The following is a 14,087-nucleotide window of genomic DNA, read 5'->3' as shown; positions in this document are numbered from 1 at the left end:
ACGCAGCAAGGCACTGGCACCCTCAAGTTTCAATCTAGCTTGAGACATCAAGGGAAACAAGAAAACTTTCTACGAGTATATTAGAATTAAGAGGAAAACAAAGGGCAAGGCGGACCCATTGTTCAAAGAAGAGGGAAGAACAATAACAGAAAATGTGGAAATGGCAGAGGTACTCAATGATTTCTTTGTTTTAGTTTGCACAAAGAAGGCTGAGAGAGACTGGATGCCTAACATAGTGAAAGCTAGAGGAAATGGAGTCAAGAAGTTAAAATAGGAAAACAAAATTTAAAAAATTACTTAGAAAAACTAGATATCTTCAGTCACCAGTGTCCAATGAAATGCACCTTAGAATACCCAAGGAGCTGATAGAAGGAGTATCTGAGTTACTAGCTAACACCTTTGAAAAGTCATGGAAGTCAGGATTGATTCTAGAAGACCAGAAAAAGGCAAATACATCATCCATCTATAAAAAGGGAAATAAGGACAACCCAGGAAATTACAGATCAGTCAGCTTAACTTCTGTGCCAGGAAACATAATGGAGCAAACGATCAAGGAATCCACCTACAAACATCTGGAAGATAATAAGGTGATAGGTCAGAACCAGTATGGATTTATCAAGAACAAATTATGTCAAACCAACCTCGTGGCTTTCTTTGACAGGATCACAAGCCTTGTGGATAAAGGGGAAGTGGTGGACACATATACCTAGACTTTAGTAAAGCATATGATACAGTCTTGCATGGCCTTCTTATCAGTAAGCTAGGGAAATGCAGCATAGATGGGGTTACTGTCAGGTGGGTGCATAAGTGGTTGGATAACCATTCTCAGAGAGTACTTATTAATGGATCACAGTCATGCTGAAAGGGAAGAACAAGTGAGGTTCAACAGGGATCAGTTGTGGGGCCAGTTCTGTTCAATATCTTCATTAATGATTTAGATATTAGCATAGAGAGTATGTTTATAGTGTCTGCAGGTGATACAAAGCTGGGAGAGTTTGCAACTGCTTTGGAGGACAGGGTCAGAATTCAAAATGATCTGGACGAACTGGAGAAATGGTCTGAGGCAACCAGGCTGAAATTCAATAGGACAAATGCAAAATACTCCACTTGGGAAGGCACGATCAGTTTTGCATATAGTCACTTCCTAGGATGGAGAACGGCACAAAGGGATCTAGGGGTCATAGTGGACCACAAGCTGAGTATGAGTCAACAGTGTAACACCTCTGGGGGAAAAAAAAGGAACACATGATTCTGGGATACAGTAACAGAAGTGTTGTAAGCAAGATGCAAGAAGTAATTTTTCCACTCTATTCTGCACCAGTTAGGCTGCAACTGGAGTACTGCGTCCAGTTCTGGGCCTCACATTTTAGGAAAGATGTGGAGAAATTGGAGAAGGTCTAGAGAAGAGCAACTAAAATGATTAAAGGTCTAGCAAATATGACCTATGAGAGATTATTAAAAGAATTGGGTTTATTTAGTTTGGAAAAGAGAAGGCAGAGAAAGGACATGATAGCAGCTTTCAATTACCTAAAAGGGTTTTATAAGTGGGAGGGAGAAAAATTATTCTCTTTAACCTCTGAAGATAGGACAAGGAACAATGGGCTTACTTGCAGCAAGGAGTTTTTAGGTTGGACACTGGGAAACACTTCATAACTGTCAGCGTGGTTAAGCACTGGAATAAATCGCCTAGGGAGGTTGCAGAATCTCCATCGCTGGAGATATTTAAGAACAGGTTAGATAGACACCAATCAGGGATGGTCTGCAAAGTGCTTGATCCTACTGTGAGGGCAGGGGAGTGAACTTGATGAAGTCTTGAAGTGCATTCCAGGTCTAGTATTCAATGATTCTAAGCTGATCCCAACGTCTTGATTGCTGCTGTTGTTGGACATTGCTCCCACAGCTGTTCAATGCAATGCTGTGACCCTTCAGAAATTCCAGCAGATCATGGGAAATGACCGTCTCGCCATCCAACAGTACCATAACAGAATCCCTCACCACCACTTGTAGTTACATTAACCTTTTTGGACCCAGGCATTTAACCTTCACCAATGAAGCTAGGAAAGCTGCTTTGAGTTCACAAGATGTCACAAACACATACGTTGTGAAAGACCTGATGCAGCAGATCCCTGGCTTTGATCTCCTGCAATGCTGATGGGCAACCTAAAACTGCATCTGTATAATCATGACATATGAGGATATTTGCTGAACAAATTAAGGACTCTCCAGTGTGTGACTGCAGTTGCCCTGAACAGCTCAAGGAACATGTAACTTACTCAATGCCTAATTCACAAATGCAAAGGAAGGATCATAGCCATACACTCTGCTACTCCTGATGCAATTATCTGACTTAACCATCTGGAAGTAAAAGTTTACAGGTTGAACCTCTCTAATCCAGAATTCTCTGCTCTGGCAACATCCGTAATTTAGTATGATTTTAGTTAGCCAGATTACCACTTACCATGGGGGTGGCCAAGTTTCCCATGGTCCCATGAAGTTTGTTTCCAGCCACCAGACCTGGCTCCCAGTGTTCTGTGCTGTTACTTGGCTGTAATTTACCCTTACGTGTCTTCTAAGAGCCCAGTAAGCAAAGCAGTGGAAGTATCGGTAATGCTGTTAGACAGTATTGACATCCTATGGACCAGCAAATTCTCTCATCTGACACTGGTCAAGTCCCGAGGATGCTGGATGAGAGATGTTCAACCTGTAGTTGTTGTCCTACAACATCCATACAAAGTAGACCTTCAACCTACTGCAAGCACCACAAAGCAATGCTGAGAATATAGTCCTTCTTGGAGATACTTTAATTGCTGGAAAATCATGTGTGTAACTGCCAACAGGTAGAACAACACCTGGGACTTCTGGAGTTTAGTGCATGAGTCTGTACTACTTGACTCATTCTCTCTCTCTAGAAGTGGTCTAAGAGCCACTACATGGGACAGTGAACCTCACCCAATAGGTGTGTGTATTACATGTGAGCCACGCGAGCTGAAACCTTTTGTGGCAAGCGCCCTGCATTCTACAGCATGTCAGCCCAACGAACCAAAGATTCTGCAGTGCCTGGAGAGAAATTAGAGCCCAGAGACCTTCACTGGATTAAAAGTGGAAATAAAAATCACCCTCACACCCTTGCCCGGTGGTTTCTGAGTTGATGTTCTATTAAATTTAATTTTTATGTTGCCTCTACATTTGTAATAGTCAATGTGAGGTAGAAATCTGGGTTGAAAATGCTTGACTGTATTCTAGCAGTGGTTGTACAGAAGACAAAGGATTTGGGGGTATTTTTATTTTGGTTGGTGTTTTACTTTTTTGTTTTTCTTTTTAGTATTTAATCTTTGTTCCTTGAGGAAGACTGGGAGGCATTTTGAGCCTAACAAATAAGCACTATTGCTGGATGTTCCAATCCACTGTGAAACTGTTAACTGATTTGAGGCTGACATTTGTATCATTAGTTTTCAAAGTTGATACCCCATTGAGGTGAATGAGCCAGTTTCCACCTCTCAGAGCTATTGTTTCAGGCTCTCTGCTAATGCTAATGTGTGGAAGGTTTTCTGTGCAATCCTAAAACCTAGAAACTTGTTTTGTAAATGAAAGCTGATATTCTGGAGCATAAGTCAGTGGCAAAGGGTAGATTCTGTGACAATTTCTATGGACTTGGAATTGCAAAGTACACAAGGCCCTGATTACTAGCAATGATACCATGAGCCAGAAAAAACAAAGGTTGACTTTTACATCGCATGGTCCCAAGCTGATTTTCTAATGGCCAGAGCAGCACAAAAACAACGTTCTTGCTAAATTTGTGCTAGAATCATATAGAGACAAACAAGGAAGCCCACAATGCACATTTGCATCTTTAAAGGCATTTTTCACAATTGGAAGCATGTTTTAACCCCAAGGCCTAATCCACAAAAAGAAAAAAAAAATTTTTTCTCCACTTGGCTCAGCTAGCTCTAACTCAGGATCGTACGCTAGTGAAGAAGCCAAAGCAATATGTAGTCTTCGTACAAGTCAGCTGGTCCAGTTAAAGATAAATCTTGTCTTTATTTCAATTTACTAAGATGAAAACTACAAAGTGGCTAAGATTTTGCTTACACAAATTAGAATACGTCTTCTGTCCTAGTGACGACCCCACCCAGATGTCCCACTAATAATTTGAATTCCACATGGCAAAGCCAGTATTTCTCCCACATGCTATGCAGTGAACTGTTATAGTAAGCTTTCCCTTACAGTGCCTTCCCAGCTGTGAACCTCACCCTTGCTCTGGAACGATCACCTCTACCGATGAAAAAACAAAATAATAGTCTACATGGTCCTTTCGGTTCTGAGGCGCTCTAAAATTGTGCAAGAGGCAAACAGTGACGGAGCTGGTGTGCATGTAATACAAACACTTCTTTCCTTTCTCTTTGATTCTCTCCCAACAGCAAGAATGGAGCCAAATTAAGGTGTTTTTTTTTAAACCACTATCCATCTTGTACAAACTTCACAGCTTCCTCCATTTCTCTATTTTCCGTTCCTCTATTCCTAGTTCTTTGCCCTCTGAAATGTACTGCCATGTATCCTTTTCTGGGTCCATTCTTGACACATTTCCAAACCACTGCGGTCATCTTTCCTCAGTCTCCTGTAATACTGTTATTTCTTGCTCTGTTTTCTTATCTCTTCGGGGGGTGGGAGTTTCCTGCATTCTTGAAACCCTCAATATGCTTCTAAGTCTGTTCATTTCTTCAGTAAAAGGCTACATCTACACTACAGCACTCCTTCGAAAGAACATCTTTCAGAAGATCTCTTCCGAAAAGATTTCTTTCCAAAGATCGCAACCACACACAAAAAAGCAGATTGAAAAATTGATCTGTTCTTGTGATAGAGAGTGGCCACACCCCAGGCCAGGAAACGCCGCAGATCGAAAAATCTGGTAACATGGAGAACTGCTCTTTTGAAAATAGGGCTTCGGGGGCATCTAGACATTTATTTTCCGAAAGAATCTTTCGGAGAAAGGTGCTTTTCCTCATTCAAGAGCGGAAAAGGGCTGGTGGAAAAAGTGCGACATTCTTTCAGTTTAATATCGAAAGAATGCATTTTGTGTGTAGATGCTCCATGGGATTTTTCGAAAAAGCACCGTCTTTTTCGAAAAAACTTGCTAGTATAGACATAGCCAAAATCTTTTATTCACCAGCGTGCCTCATACTCTAACATTCCAATCCATACAATGTATCAGCATGACAACTGTCTCCACTACGCTGATTTTTTTTATTTTAGATTCACAAATGATATTGACCTTAGAGCTTGAGGAAGATTTATGGATAATAACTGATCAGGCTGGATAGTAACAGAGAGATAGCTGTGTTAGTCTATATACTATCAAAACAAAAAAGCAGACCAGTAGCACTTTAAAGACTAACAAAATAATTTATTAGGGGTTGAGTTTTTGTGGGACAGACCCACTTCTTCAGACCATAGCCATACCAGAACAGACTCAATATTTAAGGCACAGAGAACCAAAAATAGTTATCAAGGTTGACAAAGCAGAAAAATTATAATCAAGGTGGGCAAATCAGAAGAGCAGAGGGGCAGGGGGGAAGTCAAGAGTCAGATAAAACAAAGTACATATGGATTCTTTTATATACTTTGTTTTATCTGACTCTTGACTCCACACCCCCCACCGCCCCTCTGCTCTTCTGATTTGCCCACCTTGATTACAATTTTTCTGATTCGTCAACCTTGATAGCTATTTTTGGTTCTCTGTGCCTTAAATATTGAGTCTGTTCTGGTATGGCTATGGTCTGAAGAAGCGGGTCTGTCCAATGAACGCTCACCCCCTAATATATTATTCTGTTAGTCTTTAAAGTGCTGCTGGACTGCTTTTTTGTTTTGATCAGGCTGGGGAGGGAAAGAAAGAAAGAAAAAGAAAGAAAAATTAAACTCAGAGGCAAAGAAGCAGAACAACTGGAAAAAACTGTCTACGTTGGAGGATTAGTATTGAAAAAATAGAATTTTGAAGATGACAAGAATCAGCCTAGTAGTTTCCGCCTTAGGAAAATTCTGAAAGACAGGGAAGTCTAAAGCCATTTCAATCAAAACAATCTGGACATTCATCCACTAGGAAATGAGACTGAAACTCACCACATTATTTCAGAGAGGCTTTAGAATACAATCGGGGAATAAGAATGTTCAGCTCCATTCGCCTTTGAAAGATCCAGCTGCAAATCCCTGCTCTGCTACAGACTTTCTGAGTGACTCTGGGCAAGCCACTTATTCTCTTTCACTTGGCTCCCCATCTGTAAAATGGGGACCACAGCATTTTTCCTAATACCTCCCAGGGCTGTTGTAAGGATATATATGGTAGAGATTCTGAGGTCTTCCAATATTGGATTATGGGAGTGACATAAGCACTTTAGATACATGGTAATATATGTGGTCCCAAGCTTATCACTTCTGTGAGATGAGAGAAAAATTTACAAAAAAATTATGCAAAATAAATGAAAAAAAGTACAGTTTCAGTGGCATCAAAACTATTGCGGAGGATCAGACCCTCAGAGGGGCTGGGTGCCTCAGCTACCACTCAGTATCCTGTGGCATTAGTCACCAAGGATGCAACTATAAATTCTCCCTCAGATTTTCACAGATTTCTTACTTTGCTCCAACATTCCCAACAGCATCAAAACACCCAACCCCTCTTGTGCAACGAGCAGTGTTGCATGTTTCCTAGCTGGGGGGTGGTTTATGTTTCTTTCTGCCTAGAATCGTTTCTGGATTGGCATTGGAGAGAAGGGAAAGATTAAACAATGCTGGAGCTCACAACAGGAGAATTCTCAGTGGTGTTCCTTGTTTCGCTTGGGCAACCTTCCTAGCTCTCATCAGAGATAAAATAACTTGCCAACCCCCTAATTTAAGGAATAACATATGAGTTTCACATTCCGATCGTCAACCAGCCAAAGGGGACTTTTCAAACTGGAAGGGTGAAGACAGGGCAAATTCCTTGAAATGCATAAAAAGATTGGGTCAGCACCTGCCTTTTGCCAACAGCACAGCACAGTTCAAACTATTTGACATCAGCATCTGAAAGTGAATTTGATTCTTCCCTCCTCCTCTTCAGTCTTGAGTACTGGACAGAATAAATTTCATGGCTCTCTGTCACTTTGAAATGGAACAAAATAACCCTCTCTCTCACCCTTACTTTGGGTGCACGTTGCAGTTAGAAGCTACAGTAAGAATTTCAGCAAAAGAGTATTGGGGGAGCTGACAGTTTTTCTGCCATTGGGAGTTTTTGTTTTAGTGTTTGCAACAATCTGTTAAAACTTATCAGAGAGGTAGCGGTGTTAGTCTGTAGCTTCAAGAACAACAAGAGGTCTTGTGGCACCTTACAGACTAACAGATATTTTGGAGGTTAAGCTTTCGTGGGCAAAGACCCGCTTCATCAGATGCATGAGTCGGGGGGGGTTTCAGAGGGTTATTTAAAGAGTGGGGTAGACCTTGTCAGCTCTGGCCCTCCCTTTTACTGGAACCCCACTTTTTAAATACCCCTCTGAAACCACCCCCCCACTCGTGCATCTGTTGAAGAGGGTGTTTGCCCACGAAAGCTTACGCTCCAAAATATCTGTTAGTCTATAAGATACCACAGGACTTCTTGTTATTAAAATGTATGTAGCTCAAAATGTCTGAATCCTTCTCTCTTTGGTGCCAGGTGGTGTCCAACCCCTTTGTAAAGACATGCTCAGCTCTGAATATCACACCAGCACGCTGCCCTGGTTAAAGATTTGCCATTATTTTCATTATTTATCCCTATGGGCATTAAAGAGTAACACATACAGAGAACTAACACGTTTTTAAAATATGTTACTGTGTATGTTGAACATATATAATACACACAATACAAGAAAACAAAATACTTCAAACCAAACCAAACCAATCCTGCCCCCATCCCCCAAAGCATCAAAAGTTCTGAGAGAAACACACAAATGCAAGAAAACAGCATTCAGTCAGGAAACCCAGGCTGACACTTCAATTTTTACTGAGGTTACTGTGGTTTGCTTCCTCTCCAGCTGTACCTCAACACCTACTTCTAATCGCACACGTAAAAACTGGAAAGCCCACTCCAGATACCTTAAACCTAAATGTTCATGATTCTCTGGAGAGCGTAAAATCGGGTTGTTCACATTTGTTTTCTGTAGCAAGTTTCCACATCAACAGTGTTCTCACGAGCTACGGTTCTCTAAAGATCTTCACACATTTCATGCTACCCAAAAGCTCCGAACAGGATTATTACCCTGTCACTGATGTAGCCTCGTGGTTTGTCTACCCAACAAAGAAAAACCTACGGCTGGCCAGCTGGAGCTGCTCCCCTCGGCTGCTCTCCCAGTCCCCTCATCCTCCCACCTGTTCCCCCTGGGCCTGGCTTCCTTCTCCCCACTGGGGTCCCTCTCACTCACATTCCTGGCTGCCCCTCACCCTGGCTCCTCTCATGCACCCCTCTGCTAGTTGCACCCCACAGGGGCCCCCTCGCCCATCCCCCTGGCTCACCATCACCCTCTCCCTTAGTATAGCTCTCCTCACACACACACCCCGACTTCTTTCATCCCACTGGAGATCCCCTCATCTCCCAGGTCTTCTTCAGCCCATGGGGGTTCCGTCAACCACACCTTAGATCCCCCTCAGCTCAGCTCCCCTCTCCTGCTGGCGTATTCCCTGGCTCCACTCACCCATCCGTCCATGTTCCCCTGCACCTCAGCTTCTGTCAGCTCACTGAGGTCCCCACCACCTACCCCCTCCCCTCTCCATCTCTCCTCTCTTCACACCCCGGGGGATCCCCTGGACATTCCAACTCTCGCTCTGCCCAACCCCCTCACCCACCCTCCTCATCATCACCTCAGCTCCCCTAATGGGAGTCCTGTCCCCAGACCTCCTTTCACCTGAGCCTCCTGGTGCCCCCAGACTCCCCTCACCTGTGCCTCCTCTCAGGGCCGCACACTGCCAGTCTCCCCACACCTGAGGCCTCTTCTATCCCACCCCTAGGCTTCCCTCAACTGAGACCCCCATGTACCACACCCCTGCATCCCCTCACCTGCATCCCGACCTTCCCACTGTCTAATCTGTACCCCAACCCCTGACTCACCTACACCTCCTGGTGTCCTGCGCCTGGGTTCCCCTCACCTGCGCCCTGACACCCCACCCTCTCACCTGTGCCCCCAGTGCCCACCACCCAGCTCCCCTCACCTGCGCCCAATCGCCTGCCCTCTCCTCTGTATTCTAAACCCGCTCACCTGCATCTCGACATCCTCACCCTCATCTCCTGGGGTCCTAGCTCCCCAGCTCCTATCACCTGCACTACAACCTCCCACCAGCTTCTTACCTGTACCCCCGGTGCCCTGCCCCTCACCCTCTCACCTGCATGCCCCCGTGCATGCCCCGGCTCCCCTCACCTGTGCCACAACCCCCCACCCTCTCACCTGCGTGCCTCCATGCATGCCCCTGGCTCCCCCCACCTGCATCACTCCCACCCTCTAACCTGCACCCGGACCCCCCTCACCTGTGCCTTTGGGTGTCCCATCCCCCAGTTCCCCTCACCTGCAACCCCCAGCACCCACCCCCGGCTCCCCTCACCTGCATCCTGACACTCCCACCCTCTCACCTGTGCCCGGACCCCCCTCACCTGCGCCTTTGGGTGCCCCGTCCCCTGGACCCCCTCACCTGTGCCCCCTGGCGCCCACCCCCCAGCTCCCCCCACCTGTGCCACAACCCTCCACCCCCTCACCTGTGCCACAACCCTCCACCCTCTCACCTGTGCCCCCTGGCGCCCACCCCCCTCCCCGGTCTCCCCTCACCTGTGCCACAGCCCCCCGCCCTCTCACCCGCGCCCCCGGCCCCCCCACCTCACCTGCGCCGGGCTCGGCGCTGTACTCGCTGTACTCGCCGCCGGCGTCCCGTCTCCGGGCGCAGGTGCCCTGGCCCTGCACCAGCGCCTGCAGGGGCAGCTCGGCGCCGGGGTGCGGGTAGCAGCGCAGGCCGGCGGCGCAGCGCGGCGTGTACACCCCGCACGCCTGGCTCTCCAGGCGGGCGCACACGGGGCAGCAGCCGCAGCCCGGCTCCCGCACCAGCTCGGCGCAGGGCGGCCCGGCGGGCGGCGCGCAGGCGGCCAGGCGCTCGGCGGTGCAGGGCGGGCAGCGGAACAGCACCTCGGGCAGCGCCGGCCGCGCCAGCGCCGCCGCCAGCAGCAGCAGCCGGAGCCAGGCGGCCGGAGCCGGGCGGCAGCGACCCAGCCGCGGCAGCATCGTCGCGGGACTGCGGGGCGGCGGGCGGGCAGGTGGCAACCCTCCTCCCGGCCCCCCCCGGGTCCTAGAGCCGCCCCTTCCGCCCGCCCCGCCTCGGCCGCACGACCGCCCCGGGAGCCGGGAGCGGGAGCGGGGCTCAACCTCCAGCCCCGGGCGGGCGGACGCGGCGAGCGGCCCCAGCCAGGCGAGATTGCTGGCCCGGGAGCGGCCCCCCGAGAGGCGACATTCCTGCCCCCCCATATGGAGGGGCCTGGGAGCTGCCCCCCCGGAGGTGAAATTCCTGCCCCCTTGAGGTCTTCTCTGCCCAGTGGGAGAGGGGACTGGGAGATGCCCCCCGAGGTGAAATTCCTGACCCCCCCGGGACTGCTCCCCCCCAGTAAGGGGAGGCCTGGGAGCTGCCCCCCCGGAGGTGAAATCCTGCCCCGTCAGAGTGTTCTCTTCCCCGTGGGGGGGGGGGGCTGGGAGATGCCCCCAGAGGTGAAATTCCTGACCCCCCGGAACTGCTCCCCACCAGTATGGGGGGGGCTGGGGATTGCCCTCCAGGGGTGAAATTCCTGACCCCCCGGAACTGCTCCCCACCAGTATGGGGGGGGCTGGGGATTGCCCTCCAGGGGTGAAATTCCTGACCCCCTGGAACTGCTCCCCACCAGTATGGGGGGGGGCTGGGGATTGCCCTCCAGGGGTGAAATTCCTGACCCCCTGGAACTGCTCCCCACCAGTATTGGGGGGGCTGGGGATTGCCCTCCAGGGGTGAAATTCCTGACCCCCTGGGACTGCTCCACCCCCGGGGACTGTTCCCCCCAGTGCAGGGGGCCTAGGAGCTGCCCCCCAGAGGCAACCTTCGTGCCCCCCTAATATGAAGGGGCCTGTGAGCTGTCCCCAGAGGTGAAATTCCTGCCCCCGGGGACTGTCCCCCCAGTACCGTGGGGCCTGGGAGCTGCCCCCCGAGGCAAAATTCCTGCCCCCTCAGAGTCTGCACTCCCCGGTCCATGGCGGGGGCTGTCCCCCACCTCATGCCAAGGAGGTCAGGCTAAATTCCTGCTCCTGCTCCCCATGGCAAGGCAGCCAAGCTCAGGGGCTGTCCACCACTCAGTGCTGGGGGGCAAGCTACATTCCTCCCTCCCCAGTAACTCTCCTCTCCCTGTGCCATGGGGTCTGAACTTGAGGAGTTTCCCTTGTGAGGGAAGCTAAGTTCCTATCCCTCCCTCCCCCTGTGCTAGGGATCTTGACTGGGGTCTGGCCAGTCCCCAGTGCTGGAGGGCTGGTTTTATGTGCTTCCAGTACTGGGTGCCAGGGTGTGGGGCTGGGCCCACTTCCAAGTGCAGGGACAGGGTGCCAAGCAACCTGGCTGGTGTCTGTTTCCATGTCAGCCAAGCCGCTAGAGTGCTGAGTTGTGAATACGCATGTGATGTGGGGCTGCCCCTTCTGCCTGCCAGCTGAGCTTGGCCCAGCATGTGTACACAGTGTGGAAGGAGCAAACTGGGACAGCAGAGTGGAGAGGAACCAGGCACTTTCTGTCTGGGTCACAGCCAGGGAGAGACTGTACAGGAGTTAGCAGAATCAGTCTGAGACCGAACCATACGTGAGAAACCTCAGCACCACTCAGCTCTCCAAAGTTGCCCCCAGAAGGTGAATTTCCACACATTACTAGCCCTTTCAATCCAAGTGTCCTACTGCCCCTCTGGGATGCGGGGAAGCACTATACACATTGTGTAGAGGTGGAAACTAAGGCACAGATAAGTTAAGTGACTTCCATAAAACCTTGCTTCCTTTCCAGTCAACAGGCAGCACTCATTGCTTATCACTGGCCTCACTTCCTTGCAGGCATGCCTACAACGCAGCCCTATTTCAAAACAGCTTATTTCAAAATAAGGCTGCTACACACAAAAATACATTTTGAAGTAGTGCTTACGTATTTCAACATAAAGCCATCGGATGCATTCTGGCTTATTTTGAAATAGGTGCTATTCCCTGTCTTAACAGCACCTACTTTGAAACAGCTGTTTCGAAATAGGCACCATTCCTTGTGAAATGAGTTTTACCAATTTCGAAATAAGTCACCCACTATTTTGAATTTATTTCAAAATAGCAGTTGCGTCATGCAGACCCTCGGTTAGTTATTTCAAAATGAGTTAGCTGTGTGTAGCCCTACCCTGAAAGACATTATCACAGCTCCTTTAGAGGTGTTCTAATTCAGCAAGTCTTGATTAAGGGAGGTGTACTGTGTATTCCTACTTTGCATAGGTCCCTAACTGTTTATAATGCACTTAGCGATTCTCAGATGGAGGTTACAACAGAAAGACATAGTTGTATCCACGTGAAACTGAAGGCACCAAACCACATGACCAAAACCCATTCCTTGTGAGATTTCCCAGATTCCAGAAATTCCACATCCACACATGGATGCTTTAAGGAGCCAAACCACAGAACCTTTGGAAATTCAGCCAATCACTATTCCAGTGAGTTAATAACACCCATTTCTTATGTAAAGTTTTTCACCAGTAGGTCTCAAAGTGCTTCACGATCTTTGTCGTATTTGTCCTCACAACACCCCTTTGTCCCCGTGAGATAGGGAAGTATTACTGTCACGGTTGTACCTGAGTCCCACAAAAGCTAATTAACTTGCCTAAGGTCATACTGGGAATCTGACGGAGCAAAATTCTCGCCTTCTAAATTCTCTGTTAGTGCCCTAACCATTGGACAATCCTCTCTACTCCAAGAAAACTCAGAGCACTGAAATAGGAGAGCCAGCTGAAAGTTCAGCCAGATAAAAGGAAAGTTATTGAGTGAAGGCATGAGAATAGTAGTTACATTATTACTTTCTATTGCTGGAGCTACCTAGCGGTTCCACCCAAGTTCCAGTCTGTGTGTTAGAGATGTACCCATAGGGTATGTCAACACAGCAGAGAAAAACCCATGGCTGGCCCACACCAGCCAACTTTGGCTCAGGTTGAGCTCTGGGACTCGGGCTCCAGCCTGAACCCAGAAGTCTACACAGCAATGAAACAGCCCTACAGCTTGAGACCTGTGAGCACAAGTTGGCTGGCACAGGCCAGCCCCGGGAATCTAGCTGCTATGAAGACATTTCCTGAGTGGCTGTGTGACGGATGCGATCCTGGCAATATATCAGAATCTAATTCCATGTTGTGATATATTGGGGATTGTGGGGATTTCATTCCCCTTGTTGTATTGCATGTTTTCTACTGTCCTGTAGTAACCCTGTGGGTGCCTCTGTTTCCCTAGGCACTGCACCAATAAGTAGATGATGCTGGCCGTTTCGGGTGCGATAGCTTCTCACGCATACACAATGGCCATGCCCTTCATAACCTCGGGGGTGGGGGTGACCAGGTGACAGCTGTTTCCCCCTGGAAGCAAGACAAAGGCTGGATGAGGGGTCTGGTGGTTTGGTTTGGACTGAGCTGCTGGGACTGAGGCAGTCTTGGCTGGCTGGGGAGGACCAGAGCCCTGGTACTGGACCCCCCTCCCCAAGCTGGATTGTAGTGACTGCTTCCTGTTCCTGTGCTGACAAGTCTGTTCTAAGCTGTGTCCCTGTCGCCTGATAAACCTTCTGTTCCACCTGCTGGTGAGTGAGAATCACAGCTGACTATGACTCTGGCTCCCCCCACACTTGGTGACACACCTGCAATGCAAACTTTGGTTGCTGCAAGTTACACCAGCACAAACCCCTCACCCTATAGCACTCACAGATACAAATATTTGTGTCTGCGCTGCACGCTGGCACCAGGAGCACTCGTGTCAAAACACAGTGCAGTGCACCATGGGTGGGTGTCTCAGTGTGCAACGTGCACTGTCCAGTGCATGGTCTGT

General features: G+C 48.7%; 1 protein-coding gene across 1 annotated transcript in view; it reads right to left on the bottom strand.

Moving 5' to 3' along the window:
- IGFBP2 (insulin like growth factor binding protein 2) overlaps positions 1 to 10,293 on the bottom strand; it is a 101,706-nt gene extending 91,413 nt beyond the window's left edge. Inside the window, exon 1 of the mRNA XM_075001831.1 lies at positions 9,866 to 10,293. Coding sequence (XP_074857932.1) covers positions 9,866 to 10,259 — 394 coding nt within the window. The 5' untranslated portion in view covers positions 10,260 to 10,293. The remainder of the gene's footprint in view (positions 1 to 9,865) is intronic.
- Between the last annotated feature and the right edge of the window lie 3,794 nt (positions 10,294 to 14,087).

This window comes from Carettochelys insculpta, chromosome 8, assembly GCF_033958435.1.
Source record: "Carettochelys insculpta isolate YL-2023 chromosome 8, ASM3395843v1, whole genome shotgun sequence".
In the NCBI taxonomy this organism is placed as follows: domain Eukaryota; kingdom Metazoa; phylum Chordata; order Testudines; family Carettochelyidae; genus Carettochelys; species Carettochelys insculpta.
Note: the sequence above shows the minus strand (reverse complement) of the source record. Positions and strands in the feature narration are given on the sequence as shown.